Here is a 24,409-nt window from a genome sequence, read left to right as displayed (position 1 = left end):
CACTCACCACATTGGCATCTCCTGCTGGGCATTATGGGAATTAGCTCGGTCCCAGCTAGGGTGACCAGATGTCCCGATTTTATAGGGACAGTCCTGATTTTTGGTTCTTTTTCTTATATAAGCTCCTATTACCTTCCACCCCCTGTCCCGATTTTTCACATTTGCTGCCTGGTCACCCTAGTCCCAGTGGGTGCACCCTCAGATGGTGGTAGCTCTCCCATCCTCGCCTCCACTTGCAGACCCATTATGGCTCCTTTCGCTCGGCATCTGCTTCATGGCACAGCCCTCCGGCCATGCCACCATCCAGCTTCCTCCCCTTCCTGGGGAATCCTCCAGCAAAAGTCCAGCCACTCCTCACAGCAGCTTGGCAGTCCACAGCCAGGCTGCTCCTTCAGCGGCTAGTGGTGGGGGCAGGCCTGTCCACTACTCCAGGCCCCGCCCCAAGGACCGTGCAGACAGCAGCTTCCTGCTGCTTCTTCCTTCCAGCTCACTGTCTCTATTCCCTGGGCCACTTCCACGGAGCCTCATTTCCCTCTGCTCCTGCCTCTGGTTCCAGCTCCTTTGCCCTCTTTGCAGGTCCTCAAGCCTGTAAGTCCTGGCAGCCCATCAGGAGCTCTCCCTAACTTCTCCGGTCTCTGCTAGCACCTGCCCTTCCCCAGATGCTGGTCTCTCTGTAGCCCTCTAGGAAGCCAGTCTTCTCCCTAGGACTCCCTGCAGCAGATTAACTCACTCTAGTCTGCAGCTTCCATTTATATGGACTGGCTGGGCCCTGATTTGCTGGTCCAGCCACCGCCTAATTGTCTGCAGCCTCCATCCTAATTGGCTGTTTCCCCTGCAGCCACTCTTTTGGCTGCCTGCCACTCAGCCACCCTAAGCTGGTTTTAACTCTCTCAGGGCCAGTGTGGGGCAGGCGCTCCATCACAGAAAGGATAAATAACATTTCCCTATTCATTTTATTTGTATGTGATCATGTCTTTTTTAGATGATACTTTCCACTTTAGCACTGACTGTGAACTTACAGGATTTACTCTCACGCTTCAGGTAGCATGTTGTTTGGGCCTCCTGTTGTGTCAGTTCATCTCTGTGATATCATGAAGTGGGGGAAGAGGCAAGAGAAGGAGGAAAGAACAGAGGGGGAGAAAAAGGCATTGTGGCCAGGAGGCAAATAAGGAATGGATAATAAGGAATAGTGAGAAGCTGATGGGGAAGGATAGAGACTAGGAAAAGGAAGAAAGGAATGGGAAATAAGCACTGGGAAGGAGAGAAAAAGAGGAGGAAAAGGAAAGGGAAGTGTTGGGGGAAGGAGACAAGAAGAGAAAATGCTGGAGAGGGCAGAGAGCTGGTAGAAGTGTTGGGGAAGGCCTGGGGTTTCACTGGGGCAAATCTAGGCAAAAAATCTAGGCAAGCATAGAAAATGTCAGCCTTCCTATGGAGTAAATGCAGAGGTGGCATCATTCTTTACACAGCACTTTCCATAAAAAGGACATGCTTTTAAGAAATGTATTTCACCACCCAGCCTCTGGCAGGCACCTGTGAGTCCACTCACTCCATGCCTGCACTGTTTTTACATGTAACATGGGATCAAAGTAAGCACACTTTTTCTCTAAGGATTGGTATGACCTGGTCAGGATACAGTAAGAATTGATACAAATCTTTGCTAAAAATTTAAAACAAACCTGATCTTATTTGGAGTTTGGAAAAGGCTCAGTTGACTTCTTTTTTTTTCTTTTAATTTTCCAGTATGTCTGCACTTCCTGATTTTGGCAGGAAGTGGATGTGCTGAAATACTAGGACAAATGCTGTACTCACAGTGTTCTTGGCCTAACCAAACCCAAACCTGGAGGTATTGGAAATCTCTCACAGAGGCATGTCTTCAAATCTGTAGCCTAATTTTCAGCCTACTGTAAGGTGGTTTGGACATGTTTGGATGCATCTCTGACCCAATATTCCAAATATTTTGAACTTTACCCCATAATTCCTTTTCTTTCTGTCACCTCTACAAATTGAATTTCTTCTTTTAAGACACCTTAGAGACTAACAAATTTATTTGAGCATAAGCTTTCAAAAGCTTATGCTCAAATAAATTTGTTAGTCTCTAAGGTGCCACAAGTACTCCTTTTCTTTTGCGAATACAGACTAACACGGCTGCTACTCTGAAACTTGTTTTAAGACGTTTCAGACCGCCATCTATAATGCCCAGGAAGAAAATTCACCTACCCCATTCCACAGGCTTTGGACAGTTGGTAAGGAGCATTACAGGATCTTAGCCTTCCTCTGAAACATCAAGTATTGGCTATTGGCACACAAAGGACATCACACTAGATGGTCCAATAGTCTGATCTGGCATGGCAAATCCTACATTCCCATATAATTCATTTTACATGTATATCCAAGTGTATAAATGTATGCCATGGCAGATCAGACTATCCATATAATTTTAAATTTAAATGGAACATCAACAGAATCTTTGTTCTCCCTTCCCGCTTCCTTGGCCCCAAAATATCACTTTTAAAAGAAATAAATTATCTGGATTAAAAATGCAATCTGTGGTGGTGAGTGGGTGGTTCTGTTTACTCTGCCACATTATATAGTACCACTTCTACTCCTTGTTTGGACAGTAGTCACAAGACCTAGATATCAAGCTGTGAAAGTTATTTTTCTTGCAGCAGTCTTTCTCTTTTTGGCAGGCATTTCTATCAGTGGCTTTGGAGATGCCTCAGTTTTTATCATGTGGTTGGGCTGATGATGAGATTTCTGTGCTGCTCCATTTTCCTGGATTCAGTTGGTCTTTGAGTCTTCTTCACTTCTGAGTAATTGGTACGCTCTTGAACGCATGCAGATTTGCATCACAACCTAATAAGGTCTTAATATAAAGTCTCTGTAAGAAAATAGCCTCAAAAGAAAGAATTCATTGTGCTGTTCCACATGATAAAAATCTGTTTTCTGTCTCTGCAGCTACCCACATCCAAAAACACATTCCATTTTTTATAACAATTTTCATTTGTGAATCAAGGCATAATGAGAGGAAATGACTGGGGTATAATCGTCTCATCTAGAAACATTCATTTTAGTCTTGTAAACACAGAGCTAGAACTGTGTAAACAAGTGTCTTAATTTTCTTTAAACTGAATATTTTAGATGTCAGAGGTAGACAAGCTGCTTATATCAATACCATATGCTTTTTATTGCATCACTGGCTGTCTCTTTATTTAATATTCTGATCAAAAAGATACTTTTTCAAAAGCATGTTCATTTTATAAAATCCAATAATCTCTCTCTGTCTCTCTTCCCACCCCCCACCCCATCTACAGTTTATTCTCCTACCCATCATCCTAATATCTGAGCACCTTGCATTAAAATCAATAGCAATACTGAAGTCCCTAGTGGACTTCAAGGAGTCTCTGGCATGTCTCACTTTTTGAGGTCAAACCTCTTCTTCAGGTATGTTTGTGGTGAATGGTACAGGTTTAGCAATAGGAGAGGTCCAAACAAGGAGTAGAAGTGGTACTATATAATGTGGCAGAGTGAACAGAACCACCCACTCACCACCACAGATAGCATTTTTAATCCAGTGGGGGAATGAGAGCTAAGGATTATAATTTATTTATTTATTCAAATTACTAATTTATAATACAAAATACATGGACCAAATAATGTCTTTAATGTTGCAAAATTCCTGTTGACTTCAAAGAAGAACTAGGCATACTTAACTACAAGCATTATATGTAATGTCATCAAACCAAAATCTGCCTGATCTAAAGAGAAAATTGAGTTTGGATTATAGCATCCAAGAGTGTGAGCAATATATGTTAATTTTTCATTGTATAAATAACAGCCAGCAAAGTAAATAATATATGTTTAATATGCAATACACATATGTAACTTAGGCACTGCAATGAGGTTTTGCTTCTCACCTAAGCTTACATAAGCTTTAATCAGAGGTTTATTCTCTGGAGATAACTGAGCAATATATACTTGCATGTATGTTGTTATGTTACAGAGATGTCTTTTAAAACTGAGTTAAAGTCATCTTTCTTGCGACATTCTTTTCAGTTTGCATTGCAAATTCTGGGCCGCAGCCCATTGAAGCCAATGGGAGTCTTGACATTGACCTCACTTCGAATCAGTCCCCCTACCTCTACCTAAAATCACCTTTTACAAACATGCAGGATTCCTAACTATAGAATTATTGTTTGTGAGTAACATGTCACGTAAATTCATAAAGGTCATAGAGATCAATCACTTTGTTAAGTGAAAATATTTATGTTTGGATCCCAAAAATATTATGAATCATTTTGGTGCTTTAAGTTCAGGATACAGAGTAAATTATTCCAAAAATTATAGCGGCTAAATGTCATTCCCTCCAAACGTTTGTGTAATATCTATTTATCTGTGGGCCAATGACTGCTATGTATAATTAGAGGCAGACTTTGTCGAGTTAAGACTAAGTAAACACAGCTGAACATAAGCAAGTTGGACTACAAGCATTTTTTAGTTTTGCCAACATCATACAACCTTGAAGATTGCTGCTTCTTCACTACAATCTGCTTTCAATGAGAGAGATTCTTTTTGTTTCAAATGAGTAAGTGTTGATTGGACATTTGGTTTGTTTAAATTTTTCTTTGCAACAGAAATGAACACTATGCACATACCTGGTGGAGGGCATCCTTTCTATTGTTTAGGAATCAGAGTGGTTTCATAGTTGACTGCATCTTGAATAATCTGCTGAAACAAGGAACAATAACATAGCTAAAGACATAGTTACACACTAATTTAAAATTCAATGTATGTGGAAGAAAGCTTTCTACTGTTTCTGTAGAACTTAAAAATATTTAAGATTCCGTATGAAATTATATATGTGTGTGTGTGTGTGTGTGTGTACACACACACTTTTCAGCATTCTTAAAATAACATGAAAACTTGAAGACTAATTTTTGGCTGGGTTTCTAAGACTATCTTTTTTGATAAACATTTTCCACAACTCCTGTTTTGCCTCAAGGTACAGAAAGAAAATATAGCTTGATCTTCTCGTAGAGAGAGTGGCAGAATTTAAAAATGTATTCATATGGTAATTTGCCACGTTTATATTATCAAGTGCTTAAATAGAATTCCTGTTACAAACTTGATTTTAAAGGTCACATTACTTATCAGTTCAAAGAGTCTTGAAAAAAATGAAGTAGTAGAAGCTTAGTTGAAAAATAAATAGCTAATTTCTGGTTACTTAGACAAAGAGTTTTGATTTATACAACAGTAGGAGTGATTGTTATGACTTTCAAAAGACATTCAAATGGACTTTCAAAGACTTTAAATCATATCCAGTTTTCAGATCTAGTTTCAAGACATTGTTGTTAGGTGCTGCTTTTGATAACACAGTGCTTGATTCGAAGGGGTGATGACTCTCAGTCACGGAGCTAGACTTCAGTGGAAATCACTGATGCGCATTGCTCTTCAGACTCAGTTGTAGATTAATTTGCACTGGGCAGGGAAATGAACAGTTTTCTGAGAACCATACATTATAATAAATATGATTGATACAGTCTCCCTGTCAGGTAGATGAAGCTGTGCTGGTATATGGGAAACTATAGTAACAAGGGCATGTACTATTGTTTTATCACCTACAATTTCAAATGGGCAATACAGTTTTTTCAAATGAAATAATTTTTTTGAATCATCTCACACAATCAAGAGAGTGATTTTTATTTAGAGCACAGACACTCCTAGAGCTAATCAGAACAACACCCCATTAATACCCTTTTTGTTTTAGATGTTGGGTTTTTTTCATTTCTCTGTTTGAAAATGATTTTATGTTTTTGTTTGAGTTTTGCACGTTAGGAGCCTCTGTTGTTCTATTCAGTGTTTGACTTTGTAAAAAGTCCGGTTCTTGTGAACAATTGTCCATAAAGACATTTCATATTTGTACAGTGGATATTTATACTAAGAGCCAGCCACATTGCACTGCTTAGCAGTGGGGACTCTCTGATGGTGTAGGGATGATGGAGCTGGCTCCTGCACCATCTGCCCCTCTTCTTGTTTCAGAGAGCATGCTTGGGGAAAATAAGGAGTTGAGTGAAGAGGGGTATGAGAGGTGTGTAATTCATTGTAGGGACCATAGCTTAGAGCAGCCCCTAGACTAGGGCCAGGGGAGACTGAAAATGAAGTCATAACAGAGCTGGTCCGAATTTCTGTTTGGTGGAAAATTTTAACATTTCATAATTTGTTTTCAGTTTGGCTCAGAACAAAATCAAATATTTTTAAAATTTCCCATAGAATGGAGTTTCTGAAAAATTCAAGTTTTGCAGAATTTTCGGAAACAATTTTTTTGTCCAGTTTGAAATATATTTTTTCTGTAGGAATTTTCATTGAAATCAACACATTTTTAAATGTTTCAATTTTGATAAAAACAACATTTCTCATTGAAAAAAGATTTTGATGAAAAATTTCTGACCAGCTGTAAGTCAGAAGCTGCTGCCTGGCCCTTTCCCACTCTCCCAACTTTTTTCCTATGCTTGTAGATCTCAGCAGAGGGGAGAATCTGTCTTATGTCAGTGTTAACTGCAACTTTTCCTCAAACGCATTTTAAAGTAATGTAAGTCTCTTACAAACCTCTAAATGCCATTGGGTTTGAACATCCGCAGTTACTATACCCATTATACAAATAGATCAGCTGAGCCACTGGGAGGCTGCCCAGGTCACACAATCAGAAGCATAATTCAGACCTGAACCCAGGAATCCCGACTCCCAGACCGGTGTTCTTACCGCTAGATCACACCCTCAACCCTCCTCTGAAAGCTAGTTTCTTCAAGACCACTTTCTCTCAAAGCAGCAGTATCTACTGTGTTACAAACCTCTTCACATTTAGACCAGTCAAGCTTAGGAATGGTGTCAACATTCTTAAAGAATGATTTAGTAGCCAACAAACATCTACAAAGTCTGTAAGCCTGTCAGAAACAATAACATTAGAAGTATAGATCATATCAGAAGCAATCTCCCAGTTCTGACAAGGCACTCAGTACAAATATTTGTTTAGTTCTCCTTACTCTCATTCACCTCATTAGACAGTTTCAAATGTTTTGCCGAAAGAACCATTCAGTTCTCCTCCTCACAGCTCTTCGGATCCAAAGCCTTCACAGTGTCATATACAAATCTATCTACTACTGTTTTAAGACCTCCCTCACATTAGACACTATTCTGGAGTAAAATGGCCTCATCTGTTTTACAACTTTCAATGAGTTAACATTCAAAATGTAAAGATTCCTCTACTCCTCAAGAACACAAGCTAAGCTATCTATCTCCTGATACCACTCCCACCACCATAGCTGGGTTTGAGAGCTCTGCCACACGTACTCCTTTTCTTTTTGCGAATACAGACTAACACGGCTGCTACTCTGAAACCTTTCAAAGATCAGTTTCTTGACAGCACACTGAAATTGCACCATGCTAGACGCCACATGGGATTCCACCTTCCTCACATCTGAAGGGAGAGAATCTCCTGGTAAAAGACAGACCCAAATCTTCCTTTGTGTACAGGCAGGTGGTTGGAGACCTTGAGGAGCAGAGGTATTTCTGCTTCTCCTGAACTCTGGACAAAATTTGTGAACTCCTGCAATATTGCTGCAATATTCTTCTCTCCTTTATCTTGTTTGCTGTATTCTTTTTCATTCACTCATTTAATGGTTCTGAAAGCATAATATCTACATCGACAAACCTTCCAGCTTGTGGAAATCTCCAAGGGCCTGTTGTTTGAAAGGTGTCTGGGAATATGTGGATTTGGGAAGAAACGTATAATAGACAAGAAGATAAAGGTAAAATGCGTTGTGGTGAGCAGAGGAGGAGAAGGGACTTGAAATTTGGTATGAGGGTAGCCTTTGTATCAAAGATATGTCTTTTTCCAACACTGTGAAAATCCATACAAATTTGGCAAATTTATAAGCCTTTGAAAAATTGTGATTTGCACATTCTGAGTAGAGACTGCTTGGATTTTAGAAGCTAAATACTCCAAAGATTCTGTGCACACTGGGACTGAGCAGGACTTTCCCTGAAGTTGCATCTCTAGGCTGCTGTGGGCTGTGTTGGGTTGGGATGCAGGCACCTGAACTGAGAGCAGAGAGACCGTCTCGCTGAGAACCAGACAAGGGGAAGAGTACATTGGGTCAAGGAGCCTGGATGTGTGTGTGTGGAAACTGGGACTGGGAGTTGGGATGGGAGGAGACTGGGCCATACCGTTTTTTCCACAGGACCCCTGCCTCATTCGGTGCATAAGATGGATTGTGCTCACTTAATGAAGAGCTGTTCAATATTTTGTTTCTCCTCATCATGTGTGGACCTAGGCCTTATTTATTGCATGCTACTCAAACCCTGCTCTGAAAACAGAATTATTGGTTTCCTCAGGGGTTTTCTATGGCATTATTCGCTATAGTATCTGAGTGCTTCACAAACATTAATGAATTTATTTTCACCACACCCCTGTGAGACAATGGGTGTGGTATTATCTCCATTTTACAGATGAGGATCTGAGGCAAAGAGAGATCCCCTAATATTGGGTCCAGTTTGATATGCCCAGACCTGATTTTTCAGGGTACTTAGCATTATATAGCATTTTGTATGCTCAAAGCACAGCTCCCATTAACTTTAGTTGCAGCTGTGAGTGCTCAGCACTTCTGTAAATCAGACCCCAGGGTCCCAAGTAAGGTGCTCAGAAAATGAGGAACACACAATCAGTGACCCCCTGTGAGATGCTGGTTTAAGTGACTTGCCTAGCATCACATAGGAATTCTGGGCTAGACTCCCAGGGGGACTAAGGCACCAAATTACTCCCTTGAATTTGCCAGATTGCCTCTGCTAAAAACAAAAGAAAACAAAATTCTGAAAAAATCAAAACATTTTGTTGTGAAATGTATGCAATGAAGCATTTTGATTTTTTTATTCAAAATGAATTTTCATGTATGAATTTCTGTCAAACTGAAACCTTTTGTTTTGGGCCAAATGAACCAGTTAGTTCAGCCCCAAACAGATTTTTTTCCAACTTTTTGGTTCACCAGAAATTTCAAAAACATTTCCTTTCAGGTCAACTCAAAACAATTATTCCTTGTGTTTTGGAACTCCAAGTGAATTGAGAAATCTGTTGTTTGCCCTTCTCTGATCTGAAACAAGTTGTTGGGGGCCCTATTAAGCTCTTTCCCCTCTTGAAGCTGGTTCAAAAGTGCTGTGACAGGTGAGTCAATGTGTGCATATGAAGGTTCTCTGTATATGGGTGAAATTTGTCCCTGCAATGCTTATGCACCATTGAAGCCATGTTTTAAGCCTTTCCTATGTGATTGCATAGGTAGTATGAATGTCTATGTTTAGGTGACTGTTTTGAACATTTAGCTGTAAAAACTATTGCTGACATCCCATTGTCCTTTGAAATGAACATTTTTTGTGGATTTATATTTAGAAAGGTCATGTCAGTTTGTCAAGTGCCTCTTTACCTTTTCCTCAGTCAGGTGTATGCAAGAGAGAGAGAAACAATGAAGTCCTTTCCCTCTTCTGACTTGCATGTTTCACTCTGTAACGCTGGATAAGTATTCCCTGGAATCAGTTCTGGCATTGGATTAGATATTCGGATGTATAGCCTGACAATAGGGCATCTTTCAGCTTAAATGACTTTTGTACCTTGTATAAGTATGTTTTGTTGTTGTTGGGGAGGGCTGACTGGGGATGTGGGGGAACTGGACAGCCCAGGGGAATGGTTATGAACAGAGTCCCTGGAGTTCTGTGCAACATTTTTGTGAATTCTGTGGCAGGAGTCTAAAAACATCCTGTGTGTATGCATTTATATCATAATATTATACCATGCATATAGGGTCTGCTCCCAAACCCACAGCAAACTAGCGTAACAAAATCTGATTTTACTGCCATAGTGTCAACACAGTGTTGAAAAATAACTTCGAAACCCACTCCTTCATACCTCACTTTTAAGGAAAAACAATTGGGGCTTGTCATGCAGTATAAGAGAACTTACCCTGGCTGCATTTAACTTTAACTTTTTTATTTTAAAAGCCTTGTTTTAATCTTTAAGAACTTTTTAAATAGAGTGAAAATCTGAATATGTCTGTCTGCAGTACCATGAGGATCTTGGCTGAGAAGGGGATATTTTAATATTAAAAATAAAGAAAATAAATACATCCAGAAAATATCCTCTCTTCTTACCTCTTACTCCCTTTCTCCTCATGTACTCTCACTCTCTCTCCACTCCCCCTTTTAAAATCTCATTTACCTTTTTTCCTTCTCTTCTCCATTCTCCTCTTTTCTTTCCCTCCTTTAGCTCTCTATCCCCCTCCCCATTGCTTGACAAATGAAGTTTTCTTAGTTTACATTATAAATCATAACAATTTGAGATGGAAAAGCCCTATTTGATCATCTGGTCCATTCCTCCAGTCAATACAAGATATATTGTAGTCCCTTCATATGCAACATTTCATATATTAAGCTTATGACAGTTATTTATTTGCTTTAAAATTTATACTGCTGACTATCAGCAAGGTATCTGAGCCCTTCCATTATTAATTACAAAGGAAGGGCCTGATCCAAAGCCTAGGGATGTCAATGAAGAAAGATTCCCGTTGACTTCAGTGAATTTTGGATCAGGCCCCAAAAGAACTTAACACAATCCTGCATTTGCTGACAGCTCCCCACCAAGATCAACACTTCCCATTCTCTGTTATAAACTCCACAGAGAAAAACTTCACACTCTTGTGTCTCTAGTGACTTGAGTGAGTAGATAGGCCTTGTACCAATCCCTGAAGGTTAACACACTTGGGTCTGATGTTCCAGAACCAGAAGCAAATTCCAGAGGTGAAGGTTTCACTGAGAATGCCTTGTTCCAGCCATTCAAATCTAGGGATGATAATCCAGAGTAGCACTGTTCCCAACTGTCAATTGGGTGCACAAAAGAAGGTGATTTCTGAAACAGGCAAGAATCGAACCATATAGGGCTTTATAGAATCGATCAATACCTACACCAATTGTTGCACCCTGAAACAAACTAGTAGCCTATGCAGTCTGTAGAGAATAGGTATAATATGATCCATATGAAAAAAACATCAAAATAAAATGCTTCTGCACTAGCTGAAGTTCAAGTGGTCTACAGAGGTATTCCCATGCACAGTACATTGCAATTATTCAGTCTGGAGTTGGCAAATATAGGAATAACTGTTAAGGCCTATATGCAATAACCTCCATACCTAGTGCCATCAGCATATTGTTGGCACTGCAGCCCACACTATCTCACTCTCTTCTAGTGGCCTCAGATACATTTGAATCAAGAGAGGGGGAGTGACAGATTTTGATACTGTGGTACCCTACATGAGAGAACCATCAGAGCAGATGAGCAACTCCTCACAGCAAAAAATCCCTATAAATAAATACAAATCTATATTTAAATGTCCCAATACCACCCTCTGAAATCTTTCCATAAAGCTGTAAGGGCCATTCAAACACAACTCTCTTTCCACTGCCAGGCTCCAAAGATAAATCTGAGAGCAGCTGACAGATCTAAGGACAGTACAGGTACCTGTATCTTTGTCCAGTGACAGAAAGAGATCATTAGCCAGGAAGACCAGTTCAGTCTCTGTACTGTAGCCAGATCTAAAATCAGATTGAAAGGGGTCGAGGCAAGGTGTTGCTGGAGCTACTTCATCACAGCCTTCTCAGTAACCTTTTTTAGCATACAGAAAGAGTAATCATCAGAGAAAACATCAATTTAAAGAATTGGTCTCCTGAGCATGGGGCTAGAGGTCATTCATTTGAGAGTTTCTGGCATCTTTCCTCCTCCAGCTCCACAAAATAAGGTATTGACAAATTTCTGCCAAGTGTGAATCCAATATATGCTCAGGAGATTATACCAGTATGATGGACATGGGTCAAGTTCACAGGTCATAGCCTGATACTCCCCAACACCTCTGGCAGTGCAAATTGGCAGTAAGTCAATCAGCGCTTCTCCCCTGACCTGACACAAATAACTCTGTCAACGGCAGCCAGTCTGTTCAAAATTTGATCAACCCTGTCCACAAAGCAGATAGAAAATCCCCCATGGGAGAAACATTTAATTCTGATTCCAGGTGGAGACAGGCCAGATTCTCGAGGTTGTAAACTGCCTTGAGCAGTTCTGATGCTTATGATGAGGAAATTGGGGGGGGGGGGTTGGACTTTCTTCACTGCAAAAAAAAAAAAGCTACATACAGCAGTCAAATTCAGAGTGAGATTTCCATTCTACCCTCCTCCTTCTATAATTTATCTGTCATGGGGCTTCTGTAGACCAGCGAGACATAGAACAGGGGAGCACAAAGGGAAAAGGCTGTTTGAAGCCTCTGCACCAGTTTCTGGGCTCAAAAGATGATCATAAATGCTCTATAAAGCCGTTTGATAGAATGGCCCATTAGCTGAACAGAATTAGTCCTTCAGAAAAAAGATTATTTGTTGGTTTAAGGAACAGAACGGTAACACCTAGTCTCCATAGATTGAGCACAGAGGTGGGTCAACTCACATTTCCTCCACTCAAGTTAGAAGAACTGCTGTTTACTGAGTTCAGGTCTTTCAGAAGGTACTACTCTGCTCTGCATTAAATGACACTCTTTGTAAGAGTAGGAGAATGTCCCAGTGTTCATGATTACAATTGTCTCTCCTTTCTGTGGAGTAGCATGCTCTACGCTGATTGCTTGCTACCTTTGTACTCCAGAGGTGGCAGGATTTTTAGTGATGTTGATTGGTTTATGGGTCTACTTTGGGATCTCCTGGGAGGAAAGGAGCTATATTGATGTAAATTAATATAATAATATTAATTCCACTTAACCCAGCTTTCCCCTCTGCTTTCTCACACTGCTGTTTAAGTCATGTACCTTAAACTGTGGTTTGAAAAGCATTATACAATCAAGATATGTCTGTAACCTGGAGAACTATATCACCACTAATTTACATACACATGTAAACTTTATTTTTCTTTCAACTGACTCCTATTATTCCTCATCCCTCTTCCTCCTTCTGTTTCTTTCTTTAGCTTGTTTTGAAAATGCTGGTCAACCCATGTGAAACCAGGGTCTCCCAAATCAACAAAACACAGTGCAGAAGAGGAGGAAAGAGAAACAGTCGAGTGCTGCTGCCAATTTTAAAATGAAGATAGTTATACACGGCCTTTTATCAAGCCAGCAAATATTTGACAGTATTCACGATTTGGGGTCAAAGAGCCCCTTTTGATCAGAGTTGTCTTTATTTCTGGAATAGAGAATGTGAAATTCATAAGGAATCTATACATTCTAAATATGTTTCAGTCACATGAGAGTGACTTCCTGTGTCTTAATTTCCATGTTGGTTTGTTTTCACTATATAATAATCTGTAACCTTCTCTTTTTCTCTCTTCCACCCTCTCATACACACCCCTTTCCCTTTGAATTGGAAGCTCCATTTGTTCTGCATATTCTAAATGATAACAAAAAAACAGGGTCTGGCACACAAATACTACAATTCTGCATGATCCTTTTATAAATTTCATAAAATAAGAGGGAAGGGGATGTGCGTCCCTTAATCAGGACGCAGCATAATTGATTGTTTTTTCATTAGCTGCTCACTAGAGGGAACTTTGGTGAAGCTGTTCATAATTGCACAAGTGTGTGCTGTAAGAATAATACTGTCAGATCAAAATGAAGACTAAGCTGTAGCTGTAATTTATATTATTGAAAGCTTTGTTTTTAAATTCCAGCCTCTTTCCATACTTGGGGGCTAGACTGAAATAACTAGACAGTCCTATGAGTGTTTCTAAAATAACTGAAACTGCTGCAAGCATGTCAAAATAAGGAGATCTTAGTTTGCTGGGGTCTGTCCTAGTTGCATGGAATGCCCCTGTATTCCTCTCCTGGCTTTACACCAGTTCCTTCTGTGGCATCGGACAAGCCATGTAAAGGGACACCGTAAACTTACAAAAACCACATATCTGTCTGTAAAAATTTTGCCTGTTACCGTTACAAGTAACAGCTAAGATAAATGTAATGGAAAGACACTGGAGAAAAAAAACCTTGCTCTTTCCTCAGTTTGACTTAGTGCATGTGACAGCCTGTTCTGTCTAGCCAGTTTCCCTGTTTCTCTTGTGCAGTCAGTTATTCAGTCTGTGTGGGTCTTTCATGCAGTAGCAAGGGAGAGAAAAATATTTTTAAAATAGGCAACTGTGCCGATGAAAGTACTAAAACTGGCAGGAGGGCTCAGGGCAGGCATAGTAATGAAAATATATGACTTTTAACTTTTCTTTTGCAATTGACAAGGTTTCAAGTGAATAGTGTCACCTTCAGTACATTGCGTCTCATTTTCCCCATCTGTCTAATGAAGATAATAACAGTTACCTCACGAGTGTGTCAGGATTATTAATGGGTTAATACTTTTACAGAACTTTGAATATGAAAAACAGAATATTATATATGTATTAATAATGATAATTATGTGACTCCTGAAAAATACCATACTGCATTACAGAGCTATTATTGTCCAGTAACTATAATCTTGGCACTGAATGCTATAGTTTTAATGCTTACTCTATACTGAACACTTCTATTAATGGAAAGGTATATAGGATCCCATTGGTAGGAGATTTATTGGTACTTCCTGCTATAAACAACAGGGAACAAATATTCAGCCTAGCTGGTCTCTTTGGGTGCAAGGTGGGAACAGAATGAAGCATTCCTGGCCAATAAGAATCTAACCCTCTTGAGTGCTTGTGTAGTTGGGAGCAGAAAGAAACAGCAGAAAGGAAGGTATTACAACAACAACAACAACATTCATTATTATTTATGTTGTGGTAGCACTTAGAGACCCCAGTTGTAGGCCAGCGTCCCCTGTACTAGACACAGTACAAACACATAATAAAAAGCATTTCTGACTGTTGCTGTTTAATTCTCTTTCACCCCAAGGACCCTGAAGTATTTTCCAAAGTGTACACAGAAATCACTCCTCCCATCACTGAAGTGCATCACCCTCTGATACTCAGTACCTTTTCAGTAGGACACAGAAGAAGAATATTGAATGCAGCTGAAACTAGAGGACATTTAGAAAATGTGATATTTGGAATTCAGTAGAAAGTGTTATACAGTTGATAATGACTGCAGGTGCCTGTCATATAGTATTTATTGCTATATATTTATCCTTACATATGCAGTGTTGTTATAGCCGTGTTGGTCCCAGGATATTAGAGAGACCTGGTAGGTGAGGTAATGTTTTTTAGGGGACCAACTTCTGCTGGTGAGAGAGACGAACTTTGGAGTTATTCCCTTCAAGACATAGTTGTTTATACAGTGCTTTTCATATGTAAAGAGCTATGGAGGTCCTATAATTTGGTAGTACTGTATGTAGTGCATGACATGATATTGGCTTGTTCCTTTATCAAGCTACACAGGGTTGGTAACCAAAATACAATACCAAAGCCAAATGTGGACTAGAGACCTCTACAATGCAGCCTTTATTAATTTTTAGTAAAGAAGCTTGGTTCATTGAGGCTAAAGCTCCCAGTATGTATTGCTCCATCTTGATGGAACCAAAAGGAGAGCCAGGCCTCTATAGTGAAGAGAAAGATGTCTGCAATCAGATCTACTTTATGCAAATTAAGATAGCTCCTAGGCTCATGGCTACTAAATAGGGTAAATCTGGGGTATCCCTGCTCTCCTGAATAAAGTACTGGTCAAATTTGGGATCTGCAGTTCAAGTCTATTTTATAGTAGTTATAGGTCAAGATTAAAATGCTCAATCTGTACATTGCTGATGACCAAGTGTTCACCTCGGTATGGTCAATGGGATTTCGTATGTTTAGCATTATTAATTCAGTCCTTGCAAATACCATTGTCAAGGACAGTATTCAGTGCCAGTGTCATGCCATTTTTACCATTGTGATTGAAAAGGATCTGTATTAGGAAACAGCACCATTTTCAGGAATACATTGTATAGTCTGGCTTTCAGCATTCAAGATCCCCATCTCCTTTGTTGTTCAGAAATACAGCATTCTGTGGGTATTTTTTTTACATTCAGAAGTTGTTTTCACCAATGTGTTGCCTTTGCAGTTAAAATATTCTGATTAGTTGGTATTCAGATACATAGAATGTCAAAAGACAATTATGCCCAATACTCAGAGAGACAGAGCAGGGCAAATTATAAGAGGTGAACAACAAGCAAAATGTAGCTTTGCTTTGTGAATTTGGTCCAGTCATTTTAAATACTTGATCTTCCAAGGTGCTGAGTGATCCTAGAGACCCTCAATTCCCCTTGACATCAGGGGGAGGTAAAGGCACTTATCACCTGGCTGAACGGGGTCATTAGCCTTTCGGTGCTGCATTGTCCCTATCTATAAAATGGAGACAATGCTTACTAACCTCAATGGGTTGTTGTGAGGCTTAATTAATACTTTCTGTAAAGGGCTTTGCGATTCTTGGCTACTATAGAAGTGCAAGATAAGAAGTGCAGTAGAAACTTGGAGTAGAAGCAAAGGAATTTTGGCAGCAAAAAGGGCCACAACCCAGGAAATTAAAGGTTTTCGGAGTTCATTATACAATCTTTCTCTTTTATCAATTGTTAGCAAGAACTTTGCAAAATAATCAATGATATTTCTGTTACAGTGCAGTTTTAGAGCCAAACATTTTAAGTACATCTATTTGTTTTTAAAACAAAACCTGACTGAGTTAAAGAGTTATTTTTTATTTAAAACAATAGCATTATATAATGGTAAGTGTCGGTGAGTGAGGACTAGAATTGCGTTGTATATATGCAAGTTATTTGAGTGTATTCTAGCTAAAATTAATGCAATTTAAACTTCTTATGTAGACAAGCCCTTAGAGGCTATTTTTTGGCTGTGGTACTGATTTGATATGACCTTGGGCAAGTCACTTTCATTTATATCTAGATGAACACTCCTAAAAATATTTGCAAATACGCATTGAAATCAACAGTGGAATTGGAATACTGATCACCATTCATGGCCACGTTCCTCAAATGTTTGTACAAGCAATTTTTTTGTTCATAGGAATGTTTTCCTAAAGTAAAAGTCTCACAGATGCTTGAGTGAGTGTGTGTTCTTATGGCAGTGACATTCATTATTTTTTCCATTTCTATTTGTACACCTATCCACATAGGGTTTTTTACAACGTGGGGCATATTCACCCCCATCCTATCCTCTTAAAATGAAAGAAAATAAATGAATCAGAAGAAAAGAAATATACAGGGAGGTACAGGGTTAAGAAGGTGGCCTTTTGTTATATTGGGATGATTCAGTATATCCCACCAAATCAAATGTTTCTTCTTCTCTCTGTGACTCCCTCTCTCAGTACAGATCACACATTTTCCCTGCTGAGACCAGAACTGAAGCAATACGCTAAAATACTGCTAGTGGGCACTGTGCTTTTGTACATTTCATCTTGGAAAGACATAGAAAATTCAGGTCCCTGACCACTTGGGAAGATTTATGAAATTCATGGCACTTTGGAAGAGGAGAGGGTATTTGTTAAGTTTGGCACACTAGCCAAATTCTAACTCGTTTAATTATTTCCTGCCAGCTTACTTTTCTCCTGCAATGTCAGCTAGATATCATATTCTTTACTTCCCACCCTGAACTGGTATAGAATATAGTTATGTGCTGTGTTGTGCTGATAAACTTATGCTGGGTTTCATGACAGAAGTAGCTGCATTCCAGTGGCGGATGAAGTGATTCTTTATATATAATTTGCACAATTACCTAATAAAGTTTGTGAAGTGTTTTGGGATCCCTTCAGATGGAAGCTCTATTTAAAGAAAAGATCATCCTTGGAATTATCGTTGTAGCTGGCAACCAGTGATCAGCCTGATTCTCAAATATGTCTTCTCTGGAATCCAGACACCGACAGGGGATACCAGCACCGTTAGGCATGTGTCTACTGTGCCTAATTGTAAATCCACTTCTGTCTGTTACTGTGGAGAACTTCCTTGAATGAACAGTTGTCATTCTTGAGTGGGCAAGGGTGTCATTTGCAACGGGGCAAGTTGCCCCCCAAAGCTTGGTTTGCCTGGCAGATGTTTCATAGGTCTATATGTGCCACTTGTTGCACCCCGGAAACTGCAGGATATAGCATAATCACATATAATGTTCTATATGCTAATGCAACTTTCCCCTCCCCTCTCAGAATTTTTCTGAAAAGAATCGCCTGGATGAGGCAAAGGAGAAAATGCCTGTGATACAACAAAATCACTAAAGGCTACTGATCATGCGTGTTTGTTATTTATGTAAATATGTGTCCTTTCTAAATCCCTGTTTGTGGTTTAGTTACAAACTGGGTCAGGGTCACATTTAAAACCACGTACTGTCTTGTCAGTGGAAATTTTCTTTTGTAGAAGATTTACATTTAGATTCGTACAGGACTGTGGTTCTGCTTTTTCATGTTTCTTATCATCCCTGATGTCCTCGGGATTATTTTTTTTAACATCTAGCTTCGTCCCACCAGAACCTTTAGTAAGCTTCCAGGGCCAGAATCACCTTTTTGAAGCTGGGAGAACTACATCTACCACCTAAGCCTGGTACATTGTGCTCCAGGAGGAATTCATCCCTAGAGAGCAGATCCCTCCCCATTAATGCTACCTACTTTGGGGGCCTTGCTGGTTATGATACCCCTGTGTCTTTACCTGGCTGTAGCTTCTCAAAGTGGACTTTTTGTCACCTGGTGCCTTGCTCACGGTCTATGCTAGTTCCTCCTGGCCAAGACCCTTGAGTGAATCTGGTCCACGGTATTTCAGGCTCTCTCATTGGATATCTATACAACTAATTTAATCAAAGACTAATCTCCATTTCAGAAGTAGTCTTATTTGCTCTGGAACCAATTTAATGCTGGGTTTGGGGGTATGTTTTGGGAATTACTATGCACAAAATGGACAATAATAGGATTTTCTCTCTGCTTTCAGAAACTTTGGAAAATGGACCCAACAAGTGTGAAAGGTGAGTGAGGGGCTGTCTTTGCCATTTGAATTTTTGTGTGCAATTTGTAGCCTGGTCACATGTCATGGTAGAAATGTAATCTGTACATGTAAATGTTTGTTGTTGCTTGAATCTAGCGCAGCTAACAGAAAAGGAACAAGCAAAGATGAAACATACTGGAAGGAGATCAATGCAGCGATGGCCCTAACAAACCTAGCCCAAGGAAAGGATAAACTGCAGGGAACTACCAGCTGCATCATTCAAAAGTCATCACATATATCAGAAATAAAGACTGTTAAAGTGCCATTAGTTCAGCAGTTTTGAGAAATTGTTACTTTTTTTTGGTCAAATGGACATTCCTCACAGCATTGGTTTTCAGTAAAATCCGATCCACAGCTATGAAGCAAATATTGAAAATAGATCATTTTTACATTATGGTCAGTTGAAAAATTAAAATGCACTCTCAGACCCAGACTTTTTCATTGTATTAAATAAAATGTTCAATTGCTTCTATAAAAGGCATGTAAATTATAAAATAAAGTCCATTTTTATCAAAATATTAACTTATTTTATGTTAATCAAAGTGCGCATAAAATGTCTGCATTGCTATAACAATAAGTGCCTTGCTTTCAAAAAATAAGCTATAACGTGGGCATAGTACAACACAGTTATGCCTCAAAATGACAATGCCATTAACCTTAATCTTTGTATATTATTTCAAGTGAGCCTGAGCAGTCTAGGGCTGAACACATTATTGCTGGAAGCTCTTGAGAGAATTGTTGTGTATTTGACTTATACAAATTGATGACTGGTGAATCTTAATGAAAATGTTAATTTTTTTTTAAATCCACAGTATTATTAAAAATTGTACAGTCAGTTTTATCAAAGTGACAATGAGGTTGTGCATGTTTCTTACCTGTATCTGCAGTGTGTTAAAATACCAAAATAACTCCTTTGAAAAGTGCAATACTGTAGAAAACATACAGGTTTAGAAATATTTCAGTCATTCAAATTAATCTGAATGCACACGTACACACAGACATTGTGATCATTGGAGATTTATAGTGGAGAAGGTTGCAGCAAGACCATCTGCACAGTCAATTTGGATTTCATCCTTCTAAAGCTTTGCTATTGACTTATTGAAGTAGTTATATACATAAACAAAACCAATCTCTTCTGGTACCAAACTAAACCTATAGTTCAGTTTGTTATTTGTACTGGAGCTCAATAACTTTCCACAATGGAAACTCTTATTACTTTAATATGTCCAAATGCTTTTATTTTGTACATACTGTATGAAATAAGGACAGTTGATTGACAATTCACATTTCAATGGAAAAAAAGACATAATCAAAACTATATATACTCCAAGTTAAAACCCAAATTAAAAACATCTGGGACATGAAACATTGAAAAATATCAGCATGTATTTTAGGAGGGTTTAAAGTCAATGCTAAATCATGCGTTAAAAATAACATTTTAAGTCTCTAAACTTGACTGCTATTGAGTGATATAATCAATGTAAAAGCAGAAATTTATGTTTGGTGTACAAGGTTTTCTTGAATCATACAACAATATCCTAACCAGTGCTTGAATAAACAATGGTGAAGCCAAATATAATTTGTACTGAATCAGTTACAGAAAACTGGAAAAGAGCTGATTGTTCCCAGGGTTTGGATATTTTTTCCTGTGGGTAACCTATCAGTTGTTATTGCTCGCCCTTTGGTCCTGGAATGTTGACATCGACAGCAAAACTCCCATATACTTCAGTGGAAGCAGGATTGGGCCAATAATGAAACTACCCTACAAGCATAGTCTGTTCCAGTTGCACTAAAATAGTCAAGATATATAGCAAATATCCTTTTTGTGACTTCTCGGACACTTCCCGATGTAACATACTATTATGTTGGGTTTATTTAGGGTACAATGAAAATGATTGATACGGAAATATTTTGTACATATATATTTTTACTTTGTTTTCTAAATTGCTGATTTGCATTGACATAAAGTGCCAAGCAGGAAACATATGTCATGACTGTATGAACAGTTGAAGTATACCTCTTATTGACTTGCATCATTATGTATTTAGAATTCCATGACAATAATTTTTGATACCTGACTTACTGGATTTTTGTCATAATAATGTGAGTTTGTAACTAAGAACAAAAAGTAAATACTTCACTCTTGTTCATACTATTATAAGTTATTCTGGTATTAAATATTTTGTGACAATAAATTGATTGTCTTGTCAAACTATTCTGTTAGATATATGCTCAGTGTTTTTATTTGAGTAAATGACAACAATATTTGTCATATTGTTAAAAATGAAAAGTACTTTCAGTGACTTCTCTGGGATAAACTGGAGAAGACAAGCCATTTTAGAAACATGTGTTTGTCTTTTTTTAAATGATCAAAGCACAAAGAATAGCCTGAAAAAAACATATCAAGTAGGTTTTACAATTAACAAATACTTGCATCATTTCTTGTTACAATTTTCTTTAATTTATTTTTTTCTGTTGCTGCTTCAATGTTTTCTAAAAACATAAATGCTAATAGGTTGTATGTGTGTGTGGGTTTTTTTAAATAACAAGGATCATGATCAATGCTGAGCCAACAGCTAATGGAGACTCAATAATTATTTATGATATAGGAAAAACAAACATTATTAGTATTGCTCATTTTTGTTTCAACATATGTAACCATTTTAATAAAATAAATAACTGCAAACTACATCTTGCTGTTTTTGAAATAAATGGTCATTTCTCTTTCATTAGTCATCATTTGCATGCCGTGTTCTCTCTGTTTTCATGTAGTACTATGGCGTTGTTAGAATGGGGTGCAGCATGTGATAAGCAGAGGGAGGAGGGGAATTGTCGCCTGTCTGTTAGTAGCCCCCTTGACGAGTGACTGAATGGTAGCTGCTCAGTGCACCCCAGGTGACTGGCTGCTTAGCGAGGTCATGGCTATTGACTGATCCTCCTGGCATAGTGTGCTGGGCTATGGAGAGGAGACTACACAGAATATGATTTCAGAGTCTCGCGTGGGAATTTCCCCTGAACAGTCTCATGCTCATGCTGATGGCTCTGATGCTGCCATTTCTTATGCTCTGACAGATGCTAGGCCTTTTCTCCAAAGCTGGCACCGGAAGGCAATTCTAAGCTCTATGCATTAGTGAAAGTAACTGCCTGGTGGAGGAGTCCCCCTGTGGGAGGGTAGCTAGTATTAAGTCTGTCTGGGAGTCCAGCTTGTGAAGATTGTAGCAGAAATGTACTGAGTCAGCACATTTCTTTGGCCACACTAACAAGATACCGTTCCCAGCTAGTGCTGCCACTTTTTTGGGCTGCCTTGGATGACTCTGAATCATGTGGCAAAGGGAAGTTTGCAGCTGACTTTCACCACTGCAGACTTTCCACCCCGGCATATATGCCAGCTTTCTGTGTCATAAAGCCTGAGCTGTTCTGGGCTGATGCTATTCTGTGCCACTGGACACACTCATGCACGGGCATGAAGGACACAGTTTAGAGTTGCACAAGTTAATATCAGAAAAATCAATTTCAGGCTGCAGACTGAAAGCCTTTGAACACTCCCAGTGCCCTCTGGCATTTAGAGTTTTGAAAGTTGCTTCAGCATTCTTGTAGGGGTTGTAAGTGTGACTAGGTGTGAATCACAGGGCTGTATTGCACTGCAACATTGCCTTGCTTTCACAACTGTAACAGAAATGGAGCCCAGAGGTGGGATTATGCTGCAAAATTTGGATCCAGATTTTGAACATGCCAAAGTTTCAGCATGTTTTGCTCCAGGATATGGGAGATTGCAAAAGTCAGATCCAGGTCTGGGGACAGAGTTAAAAGTCCCTCAAAGTGTAGGGCTGTGGATCTGATTTGGGCCCCATCTGTAAACTCACCTTGTTTAACAGAGAGGGAGGTAGTTGGCCACAATACAAATACATTTTTAAAAAAGTAAGTGGAAAATAGACATGAATACCTAATGCTACAGAAAAGTCCCCAAATGCTTCTGTTATGTCAGCTTGGGCTATTGGCAGTGGAAGTGGTTTTTGGCAGTGGAACTTAGACCATGCTCAAGGCTAATTTAACTCACACACCTGACTTTTTAAAGGGAATTGAGATGTAGATTCTTAATGGATGTTCTTTTTACATTTGTGCTCTGGGTCCCTTCTTCAGATTTTGATTTTCCCTTTCAGCCTCTTTTGGACTTGCTTCCTCCTCCATCTTTCTTCCTGCTTGAAAGTATCCTGTTACATACAGATGGCAGCAGAACCGTTTATGCCAGAGCTCATTCTTCTGTCTAGGCCCATATGGGTGAAGGCTATATGAGTTCAGTAGGATAGTACTGAATGACAAAGTCTCCCATTAACTGATATCTTCGTTCTCCCATTCCAGTGCTAATTAACAGTTCTTAACATGTGAAGGGCTCAACAGTGTGCAATAAAGACTGTCCAACCAACAAACTGCACTATCTATCACTATGTTCTTAACTATTACTGCTTTTGGCTATCTTAACTCCCTAAAGGACTGTCAATTTAACCATAACTGCATAAGAACTGCCAAGTCTCATTTTATGAGCTGCTGCTGAGAGTTTAGTTATTTAAGTCTGATGTTAAACAATTTTTATTGGTACTTCATGGCAAATGCTTGATTTACAGTGCTGTAAATAACCACAAATGAGGGGCATTTCTTTCCTTTACAGTAAAGGCATATTATCTTGAGGGGCAGAAAGATGGTTTGCAGGTGAAGACCTGGAGTCTATTCCCAGGTTTATCACAGCCTTCCTGTGTGAATTTGAGTAAGGCCTATGTAGCGTGAGTTCTAAAGGAAGCCATGGGGTAAACATAGATTCATAGATTCATAGATACTAAGGTCAGAAGGGACCATTCTGATCATCTAGTCTGACCTCCTGCACAATGCAGGCCACAGAATCTCACCCACCCACTCCTATGAAAAACCTCACCCATGTCTGAGCTATTGAAGACCTTAAATCATGGTTTAAAGACTTCTAGGAGCAGAGAAGCCTCCCTCAAGTCAACCATGCCCCATGTTACAGAGGAAGGCGAAAAACCTCCAGGGCCTCTCCAACCTGCCCTGGAGGAAAATTCCTTCCCGACCCCAAATATGGCAATCAGCTAAACCCTGAGCATATGGGCAAGATTCACCAGCCAGATACCCAGGAAAGAATTTTCTGTAGTAACTCAGATCCCATCCATCTAATATCCCATCTCAGGGGATTTGGCCTATTTACCCTGAATATTTAAAGATCAATTACTTACCAAAATCCCATTATCAGGGGACTGGAGCTCTCTGTTATGGATGCTTTCAAAAACAAGAATTTTCAAAGCTGTAGTCCAGAATGATCCAGAAGTTCTGAAAATGTAGCCCTTGCTCTGGCTTCCCACACTGCCCGGATGCTCTGAATCTAGGTGAGCACTCACAGCCTAATGGGTTTTCAAAA

General features: G+C 39.3%; 1 protein-coding gene across 4 annotated transcripts in view; it reads left to right on the top strand.

Moving 5' to 3' along the window:
* The window catches only part of MKX (mohawk homeobox), a 56,621-nt gene extending 34,946 nt beyond the window's left edge, over positions 1–21,675 (top strand). For 2 of the 4 annotated variants that reach the window (XM_038391283.2, XM_038391286.1), the window contains exons 6-7: positions 18,931–18,964; positions 19,081–21,675. In XM_038391283.2, the coding sequence (XP_038247211.1) occupies positions 18,931–18,964; positions 19,081–19,267 (221 nt within the window). In that variant the 3' untranslated portion in view covers positions 19,268–21,675. Of the gene's footprint in view, positions 1–13,033; positions 13,177–18,930; positions 18,965–19,080 lie in introns of those variants that run through there. The other 2 variants (XM_038391284.2, XM_038391285.2) reach the window with 2 other exon arrangements.
* The last annotated feature ends 2,734 nt before the right edge of the window (positions 21,676–24,409 follow it).

The sequence above is a fragment of the Dermochelys coriacea genome, chromosome 2, assembly GCF_009764565.3.
Source record: "Dermochelys coriacea isolate rDerCor1 chromosome 2, rDerCor1.pri.v4, whole genome shotgun sequence".
Classification (NCBI taxonomy): Eukaryota; Metazoa; Chordata; order Testudines; family Dermochelyidae; genus Dermochelys; species Dermochelys coriacea.
Note: the sequence above shows the minus strand (reverse complement) of the source record. Positions and strands in the feature narration are given on the sequence as shown.